The sequence below is a fragment of the Bombina bombina genome, chromosome 10, assembly GCF_027579735.1.
Source record: "Bombina bombina isolate aBomBom1 chromosome 10, aBomBom1.pri, whole genome shotgun sequence".
NCBI lineage: Eukaryota > Metazoa > Chordata > Amphibia > Anura > Bombinatoridae > Bombina > Bombina bombina.
In genome coordinates, this window is record NC_069508.1 from 57643409 (window position 1) to 57665725 (window position 22317).

Here is a 22317-nt window from a genome sequence, read left to right on the forward strand (position 1 = left end):
GTAATACACACGCTACCTGAAGCGCACGAAAAGCTTACTTCTAGTGCAGTTAACGCACGAGTAAGAGCGATAAATAGTGCTCCACTCGTAATCTAGCCAAGTGTGTGAAAAACAAGAACAAAGTTTAATGTCCTTAAGTTTGACGCTGATATGCTCAGGAGTAATTTGCAGAACCACTTCTTTACAACAAAATCTGTGGTTGATCTGTTGACTAAACTTCCAACACTAGTGGAAAGGACACATTTTGAAAGGGAATATAAGAATGACTTAGATATACATAAGGCTATCCTATGAATGACTCACACTTACAGAAGGAAAAATGCAAAGAGTCAATGGCCCTTTTGGTTCTGCTATCAAAATCTATGTTCCAATGTCTCTCCGTGTATGAAAAATAAGATCCGTATTTGCAATGGAATGCATAAATAATACAAGTTGTCTGACGTTAATTATGGTTAATGTCTCTTCCTCAATGTTCTTTGTTAATATGAGCACAAAACGTTCTTCATCCGTGGCATTCTCAGCAGTATGGTGACTGACATCTCATGATGGTAACACATTTTCTGTCATTTAGTGAGTACAAACTGCTTTCCTAAGTAGGTGCCTTTGATGTTGGAGCTGGGGCTACCTTCACGTCACGGGTGGCTCCTGCAGCTCGTGGGTGTAAATGGATGTCTTCATCTTCTGTTTGCTGTTTAGCAAAGTTTACAAATACCTGTAGAAGAGTAATGTTCATTTTGTACTTTATTAAACATGCAACAACAATCCCTCAACAAGTCATATATGAAAACTGAGACCATTTGCTTGTGTTAAGGTTGCTCACTAAGGTCTCCACCAATCACAAAGTGCCTGTAGTACTGTCATATCTTTGTTTATTTGTAGTAATAGGGTGAACTGTGCTTTTTGTTGTGCTGTATCTGAGTCAGGTGTACAGGGCCTTTCTTTTTATTTATATATATATATATATATATATATATATATATATATATATATATATAATCATCCAAAAGAGACATGCACTCACTCCCCTTTCATCAATGAATTGCCCAGTTGACTCCTTAAACCAGGATATGCAGTGGAAGAAGTGAAAGGGCGCTCACAGGTCTTATCCAAAAATATTTCTTTTTATTTATGTATTTCACAACATAGCAAAGTCGATGTTTCTGAAGACACTTGTATCCTGAATGATGGCGTGTTCAGCCATTATGTTTTAAACAGTAAGATTGTCTTGAAAAAGGCTATCTAGAACAGCCGAAACGTCGACTTTGCTATGTTGTGAAATACATAAATAAAAATAAATATTTTTGGATAAGACCTGTGAGTGCCCTCCCACTTCTTCCACTATATATATATATATATATATATATATATATATATATATATAATAGTTCAGGAGAACCCAGCACACTCATAACGTACCAACTCCCAGGGTGCCACCCTTATAAGTGCAACCATATCAATCCCCAGGTGAACCGCTCTGCCACATCCGGGACCCTGCAGAGCACAAACGGCGCAACAGCGCATGCGCCAACTGGACTACAAAGCGCCATCTGGGCCAACGTAAAAGCAAAATATTAAAAATAAATTTGAGAATACTGCACAGTTCATAAACATTAGGTACAATAATGGCATAAACTTGACAGGCATATTGTGTTATCCGGACTCAAGCTAATATATATAACACCCTAAATAGATTTATACTACTGTCTCAGGGAATAGAACATATCGATGGTCAATATTAAAATCGCTCTGAGAAATCTATTATAATAATGGTCCGGAATTACAAGTCTAACTATAAATCCATTATCCAACCTGGGGGGGGGGTACCTGAGTCATAATATCACATTATTGCATCATAAGAAATAATACTTGTTATCAGTATCATTACGAAATTACAACAATAGTTGCGGATGAGGTCAGATGGGCACACTTACTAGCAGGGAGAATGACTACCCTAAGGAATCATGGTGTTGTAATAGGATCCACTCCTTCATTAACAGGGAGAGGGGTACACTAACTTACTACTATTTGTGACTATCTGTAAAATTTATTACAAAAAACAATGTAAGTCGAAGTTAGTATTAAGGCCCCTAGGGATAAATGTTTCCAAGGTAAAAATCCATTTGGATTCCCTTTGGAGGAGCATTTTAGCTCTGTTACCACCTTTAATAGGGGCTGGAATGTGATCTATAATTATGTATCTGAGATCTGATACATTATGGTTGTGCATTAAAAAATGCCTCGCTGCAGGTTGTTCAGAACTGCCAACATGTAGTGCAGTACGTATGGCTGACTGATGGTTGGCCATACGTATCCGCAGGACATCCTGGGTTTTCCCTATGTAGAACTTCCCACAGGGACAATGCAGCATGTACACCACATGTGTAGTGGTGCATGTGACTCTATAATTAATAGTGTAATGTTTATTCCTCCATGGGTGTACAAAGTATATACTTTGAGATAAACCGTTACAGGTCACACAACCACTGCACCTGTAGCATTCATTCCTTTCTGAGCCTAACCATTTCTTGTTTGTATAGCTTGCTCTGTTGTCAGTATGTAGTAACTGATCACAAAGGGATCTCCCCTTCCTGTATCCTACCATGGGGCCTTCAAAATTACAAAATGGTAGTGATATGTCAGATTTAATGATATCCCAATTGGTCTTAAGGATATTTGGTATGTCCATTTTATCAGGGGTAAATTCTGTAAGAGAATATTAATTTATTATTGGTAGAGTCCTTTACTTTCTTCATCAATACTTGTTCTTGGGTCATCAATAAAGACTCATCCAATGACACTTGCAGATAATTTTTGTCATATCCTCTGTTCTGGAATTTGAGATGCATTTCCTTGAATTGTATCTCCTTCATATCAGGATCACTATTGTTCCTCACGACCCTCTTGAATTGCGTTTTGGGCAGTGCCTTCTTCAGGCTTGGATGGTGACAACCCGTAGCCTCTAAAAGAGAATTGCGGTCCATAGGCTTGTGGAACAAACTGGTGGTCAGTCTGTGGTCACTTTTGATTATCCTTAGATCCAGGAAGTCTATCGTGGTTTTATCACAATTCATCTTGAATATCAGGTTCTGATTTTGTTGGTTTAATGATTGAAGCCATTCCTCAAGGTCCTGTTTTGACCCTCTCCATAACAGGATAAGGTCATCAATATATCTTTTGAATAATATCACCCTGGGATCTTTAAATGCCATCGTATCCTCCTCTTCAAAACCATTGGTAGGAATAATCCTGTATTTTGCACAAAGTGGTGTGGAATACTTAACAAGTGTTCCCTGGACCTTATCTTACTTGTGATTACTGAGGCAAGTGATATACTTAAACAACTTGATGATGAAATCAAACATTTTGAAATTGAACACCTATCTATACTTGAACAAGGAGATTGGCTTAATACCATGAAGAAGGATTTGGATGATTATGAGGCTGAATTTATAGCCTTCAATGAGAGAAAATGGGACTCAGTCACATCTGATTATAAAGAGAAACAAGTTTACAGATGGTTAATGGGGGTGGAAGAGAGACGTCAGGTACATAGACACAGACGCACCAGATTGAATAAACCCAGAAATTTGGATACTGTGGATAGCTCCGGAAACTGCAGTGAGGGTGAACCTATAGCAGCAGTATCCCATGTGGATAATCCTACCCCCTATGGCATGGCCACTCATTCAAAAAACAGGTATGGAAGAGGCCACACACAAGAAGAGGGGGGCAGGGGCACAAGAGGAAGACCCAAATACTGGAGGAGACGATAAATGATATCATCATCAATCTGAGTAGTCACCACATCACAGACCTGGAGAGGAGTGTACTAACCAAAGGCCTCAAATTTATACCTACCAATCAGGCCGATTAATTCTCTCTAAAGGTGGATTTATACAAATTCAAAAGACAACTAGCTCTGAAAGAAGATTTTGGCACAAGTGATAATACTACTGAGGGATTAAGGAAGAAAGGACAATTTGATCCCAAGAGTACAAACCCAAGTATACATACTTTTTCATGTATGGTGGAACAATAAATAACAAGCAGTATACATTCCAAGTATAAAACCCAAAGGGATAATCTAAGTAAGGAAGAACGTAAGGCATTAAAAGGGCCTTGGGGAGAACCACCAGGTGGTTATCCGTGAAGCGGACAAAGGGGGAGCATTGGTGCTCCAGGACTATGAGGACTATCGAAGGGAGATCTTGTCACAGCTATCTGATGTCCAGACATACCGCAAGTTGGAGGGTGACCCCACAAAGGAGTTTAAGCATATAATGGACAGATATATTGTATCAGCCATGGAGTCTAACTGTCTTTCCAAGAGTTTGGGTGAATACATGATAGTGGATTTCCCTATCCCTCCGGTGATATATACGCTTCCCAAGGTGCATAAAGATTTAAATCACCCACCAGGATGCCCGATAGTATCTTCCAGAGGTTCTATACTGCAGCCGATTGCTACTTATTTCGATGCATTGTTCCAACCGCTGGTGCATAACATGCCTTCATTTATATTAGACTATATAGAGGTCATACAATTGATCAAGAATTTGCCTTAGGTGGAGAATGACGACATCCTAGTGACACTAGATGTCATAAGTTTATACACAGTGATCCCACACGATGAAGGTCTGAAAGCAATCGGGAGGAAACCACTCAAATATCCATACATTGAGCCACCCATGGAGGTCATCTTAGAGCTCATGGAATATTGCTTGAAATACAACTATTTCAAGTTCGAAAACAGCTACTATCTTCAGACTGCCGGTATATCGATGGGATCAAACGTGGCCCCATCATATGCCAACCTGTACATGGCATGTTTTGAAGAGGAGGATACAATGGCATTTAAAGATCCCAGGGTGATATTATTCAAAATATATATTAATGACCTTATCCTGTTATGGAGAGGGTCAAAACAGGACCTTGAGGAATGGCTTCAATCATTAAACCAACAAAATCAGAACCTAATATTCAAGATGAATTGTGATAAAACCACAATAGACTTTCTGGATCTAAGTATAATCAGAAGTGACCACAGACTGACCACCACTTTGTTTCATAAGCCTATGGACCGCAATTCTCTTTTAGAGGCTACGAGTTGTCACCATCCAAGCCTGAAGAAGGCACTGCCCAAATCGCAATTCAAGAGGGTCGTGAGGAACAATAGTGATCCTGATATGAAGGAGATACAATTGAAGGAAATGCATCTCAAATTCCAGAACAGAGGATATGACAAAAAGTATCTGCAGGTGTCATTTATTGATGACCCAAGAACAAGCATTAATGAAGAAAGTAAAGGACTCTACCAATAATAAATTAATATTCTCTACAGAGTTTACCCCTGATAAAATGGACATACCAAATATCCTTAAGACCAATTGGGATATCATTAAATCTGACATATCACTACCATTTAGTAATTTTGAAGGCCCAATGGTAGGATACAGGAAGGGGAGATCCCTTCATGATCAGTTACTACGTACTGACAACAGAGCAAGCTATATGAACAAGACATGGTTAGGCTCAGAAAGGAATGGATGCTACAGGTGCAGTGGTTGTGTGACCTGTAACGGTTTATCTCAAAGTAAATACTTTGTACACCCATGGAGGAATAAACGTTACACTATTAATTATAGAGTCACATGCATCACTACACATGTGGTGTACATGCTGCATTGTCCCTGTGGGAAGTTCTACATAGGGAAAAACCCAGGATGACCTGCGGATACATATGGCCAACCATCGGTCAGCCATACTTACTGCACTACGTGTTGGGAGTTCTGAACAACCTGTAGCGAGGCATTTTTTAATGTATAACCATAATGTATCTGATCTCAGATAAATAATTAGAGATCACATTCCAGCCCCTATTAGAGGTGGTAATAGAGCTAAAATGCTCCTCCAAAGGAAATCCAAATGGATTTTTACCTTGGAAACATTGGTCCCTAGGGTTCTTAATACTAACTTCGACTTCAGGTACCCCCCAGGTTGGATAATGAATTTATAGTTAGACTTGTAATTCCGGACCATTATTATAATAGATACATTATACAAAGAGAGAAGCGCTCTACCAGGAACGAACAACAGCTCAGTAGCTTGTTCTATGGCGATTTACCACCCGGAAGCAGCCTCTTTTAGACCAGTGTGCTTTTCACAGAAGAAAACTTTCCTGAAGTATATCAGTCTGATCCCGCCAAGTAAGGTCAGTCCAGCCCCGAAATACCAGGCAATTCTCCTCTGAACAAGGAACATGACAACCCCAGACGATCGTTTCGGCCTCCTATGGGCCTCGTCAGTGAGGTGCAGCCACATTCCTCTAAGCACACTGGGCAAGGAGTCCACGTCTGGTTTCCCCCATCACCCATAGGGAGACTTCCCCAGGGTCATAATAATTTGCATACAAAGAGAGAAGTGCTCTACCAGGAACGAACAACAGCTCAGTGGCTTGTTCTATGGCGATTTACCACCCGGAAGCAGCCTCTTTTAGACCAGTGTGCTTTTCACAGAAGAAAACTTTCCTGAAGTATATCAGTCTGATCCCGCCAAGTAAGGTCAGTCCAGCCCCGAAATACCAGGCAATTCTCCTCTGAACAAGGAACATGACAACCCCAGACGATCGTTTCGGCCTCCTATGGGCCTCGTCAGTGAGGTGCAGCCACATTCCTCTAAGCACACTGGGCAAGGAGTCCACGTCTGGTTTCCCCCATCACCTATAGGGAGACTTCCCCAGGGTCATAATAATTTGCATACAAAGAGAGAAGCGCTCTACCAGGAACGAACAACAGCTCAGTGGCTTGTTCTATGGCAATTTACCACCCGGAAGCAGCCTCTTTTAGACCAGTGTGCTTTTCACAGAAGAAAACTTTCCTGAAGTATATCAGTCTGATCCCGCCAAGTAAGGTCAGTCCAGCCCCGAAATACCAGGCAATTCTTCTCTGAACAAGGAACATGACAACCCCAGACGATCGTTTCGGCCTCCTATGGGCCTCGTCAGTGAGGTGCAGAACAAGCTATTGATGCTGCTGTTCGTTCCTGGCAGACTGAACACTTCTCATTCTGTTTTGCATATGTTATGTATATTAGCTTGAGTCTGGATACCACAATAAGCCTGTCAGGTTTATGCCATTATTGTACCTAATGTTTATGAACTGTGCAGTATTCCCGGATCCGGGGTCCCGGATGTGGCAGAGCGGTTCACCTGGGGATCATATGGTTGCACTTATAAGGGTGGTAAGTAATATGTACACTACATGTCTAAGGACGGGCGGATTCCCGAAAACGTTTACTGATTTTACAGTAAATACTGTTGTTTTAAAAAATACCAGCGAGTGCTTGCCTTTTGTGAAACTTCTCTCTCTCTCCTCTCTCTCTCTCTCTCTCTCTCTATATATATATATATATATATATATATACCCCTTTATATATATATATTAGCTGTTGCCCCGCGGCTTCACTTGCGCGGATTTTGTTATTTGTAAAAAATAGCGAAAAACGTGATCACTCGCAATAACGTATGCCCATTCGAGTTGAACACTCGCTGACATGAACTTTGTGAGTTTTCATTAATTCTCTGTGTTTCTCGTACATGGGCACTAATCAGCTAAGTTTTGGGTGGGCCGTACGTCCAGCACATCAAAAATATGTTATTATTATTCTGTTTACAATTACTTTAATATTAAATTGTAATTATATATTATGACTCAACTGTCAGATGTGAAAAGAAAAAAAGAGTATTTATTTTTTTAGTGATATCCATATCTGAGAACTACTGACGTTAGGAGCAAGAGATTTGTCATGTAAACTTACTTTATAAGTTTTACTTTTCTAACATATTTGGTTTTAGAGATATAGGTATCCTCATAAATCACTCTCCCTTTTCATCCCCCTTAAGTGGATTTTCGGGAAATGATAAAACATGTGTTACTTTATCATAAAAGGAGAATATAAATACGAATTTTCATGTCTGTAACATCTTTGGTTTTTAAAATATAGCTATCCTCATAAATCTACTTACTTGATCTAAAGTAGTCTGTGAGACTGAATATTCTTCTATATTCAGTGCATCTTTGTTGGAAATAAGTAGCTGAAAAATCCTTGCCAGAGAGGAAGATGAAATCTGATATTGTAGCATGTTGTAGTGCTTCTCTCTCTGTAAACTGCCAGGGAAGTTTGTCTGTATAAATTTTTCTGCTGGACCTGAATCTGGGGCTGAGCCGAGTTTGAGAGGTTTTATTTTCATGGTGACAATATAACCATCACCAAATCTGTAACAAAGAACATAACATGGGTTATCTACTGCGGATATGTATTTAAGTGTCACAGAACTCATACAGGGAGTGCAGAATTATTAGGCAAGTTGTATTTTTGAGGATTAATTTTATTATTGAACAACAACCATGTTCTCAATGAACCCAAAAAACTCATTAATATCAAAGCTGATAGTTTTGGAAGTAGTTTTTAGTTTGTTTTTAGTTATAGCTATTTTAGGGGGATATCTGTGTGTGCAGTTGACTATTACTGTGCATAATTATTAGGCAACTTAACAAAAAACAAATATATACCCATTTCAATTATTTATTTTTACCAGTGAAACCAATATAACATCTCAACATTCACAAATATACATTTCTGACATTCAAAACCAAAACAAAAACAAATCAGTGACCAATATAGCCACCTTTCTTTGCAAGGACACTCAAAAGCCTGCCATCCATGTATTCTGTCAGTGTTTTGATCTGTTCACCATCAACATTGCGTGCAGCAGCAACCACAGCCTCCCAGACACTGTTCAGAGAGGTGTACTGTTTTCCCTCCTTGTAAATCTCACATTTGATGATGGACCACAGGTTCTCAATGGGGTTCAGATCAGGTGAACAACGAGGCCATGTCATTAGATTTTCTTCTTTTATACCCTTTCTTGCCAGCCACGCTGTGGAGTACTTTGGACGCGTGTGATGGAGCATTGTCCTGCATGAAAATCATGTTTTTCTTGAAGGATGCAGACTTCTTCCTGTACCACTGCTTGAAGAAGGTGTCTTCCAGAAACTGGCAGTAGGACTGGGAGTGGAGCTTGACTCCATCCTCAACCCGAAAAGGCCCCACAAGCTCATCTTTGATGATACCAGCCCAAACCAGTACTCCACCTCCACCTTGCTGGCGTCTGAGTCGGACTGGAGCTCTCTGCCCTTTACCAATCCAGCCACGGGCCCATCCATCTGGCCCATCAAGACTCACTCTCATTTCATCAGTCCATAAAACCTTAGAAAAATCAGTCTTGAGATATTTCTTGGCCCAGTCTTGACGTTTCAGCTTGTGTGTCTTGTTCAGTGGTGGTCGTCTTTCAGCCTTTCTTACCTTGGCCATGTCTCTGAGTATTGCACACCTTGTGCTTTTGGGCACTCCAGTGATGTTGCAGCTCTGAAATATGGCCAAACTGGTGGCAAGTGGCATCTTGGCAGCTGCAACGCTTGACTTTTCTCAGTTCATGGGCAGTTATTTTGCGCCTTGGTTTTTCCACACGCTTCTTGCGACCCTGTTGACTATTTTTGAATGAAATGCTTGATTGTTCGATGATCACGCTTCAAAAGCTTTGCAATTTTAAGAGTGCTGCATCCTCTGCAAGATATCTCACTATTTTTGACTTTTCTGAGCCTGTCAAGTCCTTCTTTTGACCCATTTTGCCAAAGGAAAGGAAGTTGCCTAATAATTATGCACACCTGATATAGGGTGTTGATGTCATTAGACCACACCCCTTCTCATTACAGAGATGCACATCACCTAATCTGCTTAATTGGTAGTAGGCTTTCGAGCCTATACAGCTTGGAGTAAGACAACATGCATAAAGAGGATGATGTGGTCAAAATACTCATTTGCCTAATAATTCTGCACTCCCTGTATTGTTTTAGATTTTGGTTGAGTTTCCATTTCTGGTGCCAACTTTGAGACACTAAAGGCTCAATTTATCAAGATTTTCGACTGCCTATGACTGCAAGTCTCACAAGAGAACCTGCAGTCTGTATTTATCAAGCAGTGGTCATCAGACTCTTCTAGAATTTCAATCTCCCCGGTCTCGTCCGACCAAGGAGATTGACAACTCCTGCCCGTGTGTGAATGGCTGTTCTGAGGCAGGGGGGCGGGATTACACGCAAGTGTAAAATAGCGCTTGAGTGCAATCTTAAATTCCAGCAGCGGATTGCTGCATGCGCATATGTACGCCCCTGTCCGCCCCAGCTTGATATATTGAGCCCTAGTTGTTCAATCGTTTGACTGGTTTAAAGTGATCAAGTGTTCTGTTTATAACCAAGTTTACATACTTCCTCATTCTGTTTTACAACTATACATAAATGTCCTGAGGTGGTTACATTTATCCCTACACCAAATGTCATTAAAACGTCCCAGCGACTTGGTCATTTTTAGAGAAAAAAAAGTGTATCAGATTAAGTTGTTTTGCAACTCTTTCAAGGTGGTGTAAATGATTTTCAGCTTGCAAGTCTCACCTGTGATTGACTCAATCGCAGTAGATATGCACATATATATATAGCTTATTACATTTGTATGCCTCAGTCTATACAAAAACCAGTATTTGTCATATGTTTTCTTATAATTAGAGATTTTTTCTTCACTCTTTAGCAGTTTCTTGAACTTATTTAAACAGTGCATATGCCAATATTTTACACTGCAATTAATACCTATGGTCCTCTATTATATAAACATAAAATGCAACTCTGCTTACTGATATTTCAAGTGCTGAATTGTTCCCAGACATTTGAAGGTGCCTTTTACCATTATAGCAAGACGTGTGCAGAGAGCTTCACATTCCTCCATACTAGAAGAAGAAAAAACCATGCACAAATTATTTTTTGTATAGAAATCATGTTGCTACAAGCAATTACTTTAACCTATAGTGCACTAAAGTGCAGGAAATCATAAAAGAGGAAAATGATTTGGAAAAAATTGAACTTGTCAATGAGTTAAAAAGTGATTAAAAAAAAAAAACATAATTTACGTAAGAATTTACCTGATAAATTCATTTCTTTCATATTGGCAAGAGTCCATGAGCTAGTGACGTATGGGATATACATTCCTACCAGGAGGGGCAAAGTTTCCCAAACCTCAAAATGCCTATAAATACACCCCCCACTACACCCACAATTCAGTTTAACGAATAGCCAAGAAGTGATAAGAAAGGAGCGAAAGCATCAACAAGGAATTGGAATAATTGTGCTTTATACAAAAAAATCATAACCACCATAAAAAGGGTGGGTCTCATGGACTCTTGCCAATATGAAAGAAATTAATTTATCAGGCAAATTCTTACATAAATTATATTTTCTTTCATGTAATTGGCAAGAGTCATGAGCTAGTGACGTATGGGATAGCAAATACCCATGATGTGGCACTCCACGCAAGAGTCACTAGAGAGGGAGGGATAAAAATAAAGACAGCCAATTCCGCTGAAAAAATTAATCCACAACCCAAAGCAGAAGAATCAAACTGAAACAGCTGCCTGAAGTACATTTCCTACCAAAAACTGCTTCTGAAGAAGAAAAAACATAAAATTGGTAGAATTTAGTAAAAGTATGCAAAGAAGACCAAGTTGCTGCTTTGCAAATCTGATCAACAGAAGCTTCATTCCTAAAAGCCCAGGAAGTAGAAAACTGACCTAGTAGAATGAGCCGTAATCCTCTGAGGCGGAGATTTACCCGACTCCAAATAAGCATGATGAATCAAAAGCTTTAACCAAGATGCCAAAGAAATGGCAGAAGCCTACTGACCTTTCCTAGAACCAGAAAAGATAACAAATAGACTAGAAGTCTTTCTGAAATCTTTAGTAGCTTCAACATAATATTTCAAAGCTCTTACCACATCCAAAGAATGTAAAAGATCTCTCCAGAGAATTCTTAGGATTAGGACACAATGAAGGGACAACCAATTTCTCTACTAATGTTGTTGGAATTCACAACCTTAGGTAAAAATTTAAATGAAGTCCGCAAGACCCGCCTTATCCTGATGAAAAAATCATAAAAGGAGACTCACAAGAAAGAGAAGATAATTCAGAAACTCTTCTAGCAGAAGAGATGGCCAAAAGGAACAATACTTTCCAAGAAAGTAATTTAATGCCCAGAGAATGCATAGGCTCAAACGGATGAGCCCTGTAAAGCTTCAAAACTAAATTAAGACTCCAAGGAGGAGAGATTGATTTAATGACAGGCTTAATATGAACCAAAGCCTGTACAAAACAATGAATATCAGGAAGATTAGCAATTTTTCTGGGAAACAGAACAGAAAGAGCAGAGATTTGTCCTTTCAAGGAACTTGCAGACAAACCCTTATCTAAACCATCCTGAAGAAATTGTAAAATTCTAGGAATTCTAAAAGAATGCCAAGAGAATTTATGAGAAGAACACCATGAAATGTAAGTCTTCCAAACTCGATAATAAATGTTTCTAGACACAGATTTACGAGCCCTACAACATAGTATTAATCACTGAGTCAGAGAAACCTCTATGACTAAGCACTAAGCGTTCAATCTCCATACCTTCAAATTTAATGATTTGAGATCCTGATGGAAAAATGTGCCTTGAGATAGAAAGGTCTGGCCTTAATGGAAGTGGCCAAGGTTGGCAACTGGACATCCGAACAAGATCCGCATACCAAAACCTGTGTGGCCATGCTGGAGCCACCAGCAGTACAAAACGAACGCTCCATTATGATTTTGGAAATCACTCTTGGAAGAAGAACTAGAGGCGGAAAGATATAAGCAGGTTGATAACTCCAAGGAAGTGTCAATGCATCCACTGCTTCCGCCTGAGGATTCCTGGACCTGGACAGATACCTGGGAAGTTTCCTGTTTAGATGAGAAGCCATCAGATCTATTTCTGGAAGCCTCCACATCTGAACAATCTGAAAAAACACATCTGGGTGAAGAGGACCACTCTCCCGGATGTAAATTCTGGCGACTGAGATAATCCGCTTCCCAATTGTCTATACCTGGGATTTGGACCCCAGAAATTACACAGGAGCTGGATTCCACCCAAGCAAGTATTCGAGATACTTCTTTCATAGCTTGAGGACTGTGAGTCCCACCTTGATGATTGACATACGCCACGGTGTGACATTGTCTGTCTGAAAACAAATAAACGGTTCTCTCTCAGAAGAGGCCAAAACTGAAGAGCTCTGAGAATCGCACTGAGTTCCAAAAATATTGATTGGTAATCTCACCTCTTGAGATTTCCAAACCCCCTGCGCTGTCAGAGATCCCCAGACAGCTCCCCGAACCTGAAAGACTCACATCTGTTGTGATCACAGGTCCAGGTTGGACGAACAAAAGAGGCCCCTTGAACTAAACGATGGTAATCTAACCACCAAGTCAGAGATAGGCGAACATTGGGATTTAAGTATATTAATTGTGATATCCTTGTATAATCCTGCACCATTGATTCATCATACAAAGCTGAAGAGGTCTCATGTGGAAAACGACAAGCTGCAACCAATTCAGATGACTCTTGTCTGTTAGAGACAAAGTCTGGATACTGAATCTATTTGGAAACCTAAAAAAGGTTACCCTTGTCTGAGGAGTCAAATAACTTTTGGTAAATTGATCCTCCAACCATATTTTTGAAGAAACAACACTAGTTTGATTTGTGTGAGATTCTGCAGAATGTAAAGACTGAGCAAGTACCAAGATATCGTCCAAATAAGGAACACCGCAATACCCCGCTGATTATAGAGAGTAGGGGTACCGAGAACCTTTGAAAAGATCCTTGGAGCTGTCGCTAGGCAAAAGGAAGAGCAACAAATTGGTATGCTTGTCTAGAAAAGAGAATCTCAGGAACTGATGGTGATCTGGATGAATCGGGAATATGAAGATATGCATCTGTAAGTCTATTGTGGACATATAATGCCCTTGCTGAACAAAAGGCAGAATAGTCCTTATAGTCACTATTTGAATGTTGTATTCTCACATAACGGTTCAAAATTTTTAGATCCAGAACTGGTCTGAAAAAAATTCTCCTTCTTTGGGACAATGAACAAATTTGAATAAAACCCCAGACCCCGTTCCTGAACAGGAACTGGCAAAAATTACCGGCAGATACTCCAGGTCTTAAAACACCACTTCAGGAAAGCCTGAGCCTTTTCTGGGTTCACTGGAATGCGTGAGAGAAAGAAACTTCTCACAGGTGGTCTTACTTTGAACCTATTCTGTACCCTTGAGAACAAGAGTTCTGAATCCAATGATTTTGGATTGAATTGATCCAAACATCCTTGAAGAATTTTAGTCTGCCCCCTACCAGCTGAGCTGAATGAGGGCCCCCCCCCCCGCACCTTCATGCGGACTTGGGGGCTGATTTAGATCTTTTTAAATGGCTTGGATTTATTCCAGACTGAAGAAGGCTTCCAATTGGAAACCGTTCCCTTAGGGGAAGGATCAGGTTTCTGTTCCTTATTTTGTCGAAAAGAACGTAAACGGTTTACCAGCCTTAAATTTACCCTTAGATTTTTTTATCCTGAGGCAAAAAAGCTCCCTTCCCCCCATTGACAGTTGAAATAATTGTATCCAACTGAGAACCAAATCATTTATTACCTTGGAAAGAGAGAGATAGCAACGTTGATTTAAGAAGTCATATCAGCATTCCAAGATTTAAGCCATAAAGCTCTTCTAGCTAATATAGCTAAAGACATATATCTGACATCAAGTCTGATGATATAAAAAATGGCATCATAAATGAAATTATTAGCATGTTGAATTAACTTAACAATGCTATACACATTATAGATCTGATACTTGTTGCGCTAGGTTTTCCATCCAAAAAGTTGAAGCAGCTGCAACATCTGCCAAAGAAATAGCAGGCCTAAGAAGATGACCTGAACATAAATAAGCTCTTCCTTAGATAAGATTCAAGTTTCCTATCTAAAGGATCTTAAAAAAAAGTACTATCTGCCGTAGGAATAGTAGTACGTTTAGCAAGAGTAGAGATGGCCCCATCAACTTTGGGATCTTTTCCCAAAACTCCAATCTATCAGACGGCAAAGGGTACAGCTTCTTAAACCTTGAAGAAGGAGTAAAAGAGGTACCCAGTCTATTCCCATTCCCTAGAAATTACATCTGAAATAGCATCAGGAACTGGAAAAACCTCTGGAATAACTACATGAGGTTTAAAACGTTAATTTAAACGTTTACTAGTTTTAATATCAAGAGGACTAGTCTCCTCCATATCTAATGCAATCAACACCTCTTTCAATAAGGAACGAATTTACTCCATTTTAAATAAGTATGAAGATTTGTCAGTGTCAATATCTGAGGCAGAATCTTCTGAACCAGATAGATCCTCATCAGAGATAGATAATCAGAATGTTGTCGGTCATTTAAAAATTCATCAATTTATGAGAAGTTTTAAAAAGACCTTTTACGTTTATTAGAAGGTGGTATGACAGACAAAGCCTTCTGAATAGAATTAGAAACAAATTCTCTCACATTAACAGGAATATCTTGAGCATTAGATGTTGAATGAATAACAACAGGTAATGGGATTACTACTAATGGAAATATTTTCTGCATGTAAAAGTTTGTCATGACAACTATCACAAATTACAGCCGGAGGTACAGTTACCACAAGTTTACAACAAATGCACTTAGCTTTGGTAGAACCGACATCAGGGAGCAGGATTCCAATAGTGGATTCTGAAACAGGATCAGATTGAGACATCTTGCAATATGTAAGAGAAAAAATAACATATAAAGCAAAATTATCAATTACCTTATATGACAGTTTCAGGAATGGGGAAAAAATGCAACAGAATAAGCCTCTGTAAACCAGAAGGAAAATAACATGAAGACTTAAATAATGTCAAAAGTCTGGCGCAAGTATGACGCCCCACAACTGACAAACATATTTTTGGGCGCCAAAAATCGTCTGCAACAAACACGAGCGTCATAGATGACGCAACTACGTGAAAAATCTCGGCGCCAACTAAGAAGCCGAAATGCCGAAAATATGTCAACAAACGTAATTCTCGCGCCAAAAGTATGTCTTGTGCCAAGAATGACGCAATAAATTATAGCATTTTGTGCACCGCGAGCCTAACAGCCCGCAATTTGGAAGAAAGTCAATTTGAAAATTTCCGGTAAGAATTTTTTTTTTTATATGTGCATTTCCCAAAATGAAACTGACAGTCTGCAAAAAGGAAATTACTGATAAACCTGAATCATGGCAAATATAAGTACAAACATTATATTTATAACTTTACATTTAAAGTGCCAAACCATAGCTGAGAGTGTCATAAATAAAATAAAACATACTTACCAAAAGACACTCATCTACATAAAGTAGATAGCCAAACCAGTACTGAAATGAGAATCAGCAGAGGTAATGGTTATATAAGAGTATATCGTCGATCTGAAAAGGGAGGTAGGAGATGAATCTCTACGACCGATAACAGAGAACCTATGAAATAGATCACGTTAAGATGACCATTGTATTCAATAGGTGATACTCCCTTCACATCCCTCTGTCATTCACTGCACTCTGAGAAGAACTGGGCTTCAGCATGCTGAGAAGCGCATATCAACGTAGAAATCTTGCACAAACTTACTCTCACCACCTCCATAGGAGGCAAAGTTTGTAAAAACTGAATTGTGGGTGTGGTGGGGGGTGTATTTATAGGCATTTTGAGGTTTGGGAAACTTTGCCCCTCCTGGTAGGAATGTATATCCCATACGTCACTAGCCCATGGACTCTTGCCAATTACATGAAAGAAATTGCAAACATTCCATTAACAATTATTATCAACATAAATAAGGAAAAGGTGCTCATCTGAGAACAAAGTATAATGTGCCCATTCAAAAAACACCATCTTTTATCTCATGTTATTTTGTCAGTTTAAGCCCATCCCATAAAATAACCCAGTCTAGAAATAGTATGTTTCTCTCACTCTGAAGATAATTGCATAGTATTCAGGCCCTAGTTTGTGATTTTTGGATGGAATTAAATTAAAGGGACACTCAAGTCAAAATTAAACTTTCATGATTCAGAAAGAGCACACAATTTTAAAAATCTTTCCAATTTATTTCCTACTGAGCATGTGCACAAGCTCACAGGGTACACGTATACTAGTGTGTGATTGGCTGATGTCTGTCACATGATACAAGGGGCTTTGCTTTGGCGAAACTCAATGTAAATGTTATTGCATTGTGTTTTTATTATGCACTTGTTAATTATGTAATTATACTGTATTAGTTTTTTAAGAAACAGAGATTGGGATCTATCAGTTTTTTTGTAGATAATATTAGATTTTTTGGTAGATAATATTAGATAATTTTAATTAGATTTTCTATAGATAGTATCCGATTTTGTTGATTGTAAACCGCTAAGAGATAGTATTATATGCTACACATAATGATATGGTTTAAGTTGTTGATCTTGCTAAGTCCTGTTCTATATTGTTGACTACCTTAAACATATATGTACTTAAGGGGTTAAAAGAAAATAATCAAAATGTTTGTTAGCGCCACCTAGAGGTTTTAAAGTATATAAGTGTGTAATTAATGTTTGAAAGACATGGCATGAGTAAGGGATATTGTCCCGAACCGTCGCCTGTTTGTTTACTTTGATGAATAAATAAGAAAATAGATTTGCTGTCACCTGAGTCTGTTTCATTAGTTTTTTAAGTGACAGTAACTTTCATGATTCAGGTGGAGCATGCAACTTTCCAATGTATTTCTTTTATCAAATTGCCTCGTTCTCTTGGTATTTTTTATTGAAGAGTAAAACTAGGTTGTGTCTTTTGTATTCTAAGGCAGCAGTGTTTTACAACATTGTATAACAAAGCTACAAATGTTGCAAAACACTGCTGCCATAGAGTACTAAAACAAAGTGCACACTCCTGAGCTCTTATGAGCCTGCCTAGTTTTGCTCTTCAATAAAAGATACCACGAGAACAAAGAAAATTTGATAATAGAAGTAAATTGGAAAGTTGTTTAAAATGGCATGCTCTATCTGAATCATGAAAGTTTAATTTTGACTTTACTGTGCCTTTAATACACAGGATCATTTTCTTCACTGTATACATCACTTTAGTTAAAGGGACAGTCTACACCTTAGTCATCTTAGTTGTACCATAGATTAAGCTGCAAATAGCCTCCTGCACCCCTTTCTATATCATGCAGCAGAACGGTAAAAGTTATTTTAAAATAAATATTGTTTCTTGCCCCTTAGAAATGGCTGCCAAACTCCACCCACTGATGACATCACAATCTGGGCTGCACCTAGGTGCTCTGCTGAATAGCATTGACAGTCTGTTGAATCCAACTAGTGAGCCTTTTGTAATTGGATGCCATATGCAGCCCAGATCATGTTGTCATCAGTGGGCGGACTTGGCAGACATTTCAAAGTGGCCAGAAATAATATTCATATTAAAATAACTTTCATTTTTAACCTTCCTGCTGCATGATATAGAAAGGGGAGCAGCTTAATCTATGTTAAGACTTTAAGATGACTAAGGTGCAGACTGTATCTTTAAATATAATGCTAGATGCAAGTGTTTGGAGTGGCCTAGAGATCTGCCTTCTATACCTGTGAGACGTTAAAACCACAGCTCTGCCTTCCTTGATAATGGAGACTATTGAATTCCAAAGGAAGCGACGTGACTGAGGATCCATCCCTGTAGTGGGTTCATCCTAAGTATGCACAGTAATATCATGTTAGCAGTTTCACATAACTTGATTCAAACAGATTATTGTCAGCCTATCTGCTAATAGCAGAATTTGCAATTCTGTTTCCTTAAAAAAAAACATTTAAAGGGACATGAAACACAACATTTGTATATCATGATTTAAATAGAGTACACAATTTTAAACAACTTTCCAATTTACTTATATTATGTCATTTGCTTTGTTCACTTGATATCCTGTGTTGAAAATAAGCCTAAGTAGGCAGGGCATCGATGCACTACTGGGAGCTAGTTGGCTGCTGATTGGTGGCTGCACATATATGCATCTTGTGATTGGCTCATTAGATGTGCTCAGCTAGCTCTCAGTAGTGCATGGATGCTCCTTCAACAAAGGATACCAACAGAATGAGGCAAATTTGATAAAAGAAGTAAATTGGAAAGTTGTTTAAAATTGTATGTTGCATCTGAATCACAAAAGAAAGCATTTGGGTTTCATATCCCTTGAAATAACAAAACACATTACAACCTTTGCCAGTATTTTATCATACTTCAGGGAGGTAAGGCTCTAATCCTGTTTGAGCTAATTAAGCCTCTCATCTTTTTTATGTTGAAAAATTCCAGTAAGGTAGGTAAAAAATAAAGTTATTTAACAGCAAAATCTGAGGCCTGAGCTATGCACGTTGATCTCTTGAAGAAAAAAAACTCTCTATAAATAATACCATTTCTAATTATAGAAGACAATAGTATGGATGGACTTGAAGATATAGGTTCATGTAACTTACCAATAGTACCACAGGAGGACAACCTATCAAAGCTATTGCAGTAGACAACTTGCGTTTGTTTCCACCGCTATAAGTTCCTGCTGATTGGTCAGCATATCTGTTAAGACCCAACTTCTCAATTGCCCAATCTGCCACCTAAAAAAAAGAAAATGAAAACAGTATAGATGGTAGACAGCAGATCTCTAGGACCATCTTACTGAATTGTACAATCAGAGGGGACTGAGAGCAGTGTTCCCTCTAAGAGCAGTGTTCCCTCTAAGAGCAGTGTTCCCTCTAAGGCCAGATTTTGTAAGCGGCCCAGCAGTTTAACAGTTAATTAGTGAACCACACCCTGCAGTTAGCAAAGACTACACAATGCACACAGTAAGGTGTGGATTCTTTATTAACTGTTAAACTGCTGGGCCGCTTACAAAATCTGGCCTTAGAGGGAACACTGGCTGAGAGATTAATTCATTTGACTTTAAAAAAATAAATAAATATATATATATATATATATATATATATATATATATATATATAGATATATATATATATATATATATATATATATATATATATATATATATACTACAGATTTCCATGAAAAATATCTCATTAAAAATATTCTTGTACAGTAAATTGTTTTAAGAACAAATTAGTCGCCATAGATTTTATTTTTTCATATTCTTGGTGTTAAACATCTAAAATGTTCACCTATAACAAATGCAAATTAATTAAAGAAAAGGCCGAAACAGAATACAAAAGTAAAACAAGATTACAATCACACAGTTCCATTTACTAGCTAATTCACAAAAAATAGACATACCAGCCAGTAACATTATCTGCTCATCTGTACCACACCTGGGTGGTTCAAGACCTTAAAGGGATAGAAAGGTCAAAATTTTAATATGAAAGTGTTCATTTCAGTTTTAAATAAAAGCACTTTTGCAAAATACTTCTATTAGCAATAACGCTTGTTGTACAAGTTATTACATATTCTGTGAGTGCTCATGCACCAGAATTCAAACTAAGATAGCTGGCAGTGGTGTATATTGTGTTTGTGAAGATGTAATTAGTGTCATACAAGCCTCTGCTGACCCAGGCCCTCAGAGCATATGCCGCTGAAAAAGAGTAATAACTTTTACTAGAAGCATTTTTGCTAATGGATGTACATTGCAAAATTGCTACTATTTAAATTTGATATGCACCAGAGCACATTCCAATTTTGACCTTTCTATCCCTTTAAAGGTGGTTGTGTTAACAAAAGTTACTCAAAAGCTACAACATACTGACAGGAGAGGTCATCATTTTGGATTGCTAGACACAGAATCTGACACTCAGAAAGTGACACTGTTCCAGTTTGTGAGCTCTGTCCTGTCCACTGCTCTCCCTTTATGTTGCTAAGCAAAACCAGTGCATAGTTTAAGCGCCACTCACAAATAGTTGTACATGCTCCCTAACTACCCAGTCAAAATCTGAGACAGCCTCGGTTCCCTTAGTGACCAACCAGCCACATACCCAGCTTGACCATCTCTACCCAAACATTACACAGCCATGTATCCAGATCATGTCTGCTCCATTTACAGGCCAGCCACACAGCACCCCCCTGTGACAGGGTAAAAAAATCTACAAGTTAGATGGTATGCAGGCACAAAAGAGGAAACACAGAAAATATAGAAACATTTATAGGCCTTTAAGAACCCCATGAACTGATAATCTAATATTAGGGATGGTTGAATGTTTTGCAACATTTGAAAAATTAAACAAATTTGAACACATTCGTTAGTTTCGAATTTTCGAATATTTGTACAACATTCTAACATTTGTTTAATGTAATAGTATTTGTAATGCTTTCTTTAAATATAATATTCTATTTTAATTTTTCTAATAATTTGATTCAAATTATGCAGTATTCAAATTTGAAAAATCTAAATTTATATATTTCTAATAGTATTTCTAATGCTTTCTTTAAATGAAATATTCAAATTATGCAATATTTAAAATAGAAACATTCAAATTGATATATTTGTATTTATTATGTATCAGTTTACTAAATTCCCTACCAAATGAACTATTGAACTTCTGAATATGAATTGTTAAATTGAATGTTACATTCAATCTAATTATGAACATTCAAATTCGAAAGTGACATTCGAAAACTGTAAATCGCATTCGATTATAGAATGTTTAAGAATATTTGTTCTTATCAACATTCGATTATGTAAATTGAATTTCTACAATAACATTCGTTCTAACATTTTATTCGCCCATCCCTATCTAATATCTAGTAGATCTTAAGTACCATATGTACAATATATAAACACGTTTTACACAAATCTTAACACCTCAGCATAAGAAATAAAATGGATAAATGCAAAACCTCTTCATAACTGAAATAATGAGTGAGCCACTAGATAATCCTACCACGTCTACTTCATCTTCGGGAACTCCTCTCAAACGACCATAGAGTTGCAGGTGTTCACGACCTGTCAGAAGCTCATCAATAGCATCAAACTGAGGACAGTATCCTGTGTTCTGGTGAACATCAGCGATGTCAGTCAGTATGCTGGAAAATAGCAAAAAGATCACAATGATTATGGAAGTAGAGGTATAATATGAATAGTCTATGATTATATCTACTAACTGCTGGGTTTGTTTTGTTTCAAGGATTTCCCAATAAGGTCCTGCAAAGAATTTTAGAAAGGCAAATTTTAGCTTGAGAGCTCTTTATCTCTCGATAAAGTTCTGAATGGTAATGAGAAACACCTACATTACAATATAATGCTTAAAAACACCCCAAAATATTCAGAGTGATTTCTGTTCATGCTGACGAGTTTTTGTTAATCAGTCCTAATGAAAGAGGAGATCTACTTCTCCA

At 38.1% G+C, this 22317-nt stretch overlaps 1 protein-coding gene across 1 annotated transcript in view; it reads right to left on the minus strand.

The window, feature by feature from the left end:
* Positions 1–589: 589 nt before the first annotated feature.
* Positions 590–22317, minus strand: part of ABCA4 (ATP binding cassette subfamily A member 4) — a 382609-nt gene continuing 360881 nt past the window's right edge. Inside the window, exons 46-51 of the mRNA XM_053693132.1 lie at positions 21864–22005; positions 19461–19595; positions 18582–18685; positions 10742–10834; positions 8024–8273; positions 590–712 (exon numbers count right to left, since the gene is read on the minus strand). Coding sequence (XP_053549107.1) covers positions 590–712; positions 8024–8273; positions 10742–10834; positions 18582–18685; positions 19461–19595; positions 21864–22005 — 847 coding nt within the window. The remainder of the gene's footprint in view (positions 713–8023; positions 8274–10741; positions 10835–18581; positions 18686–19460; positions 19596–21863; positions 22006–22317) is intronic.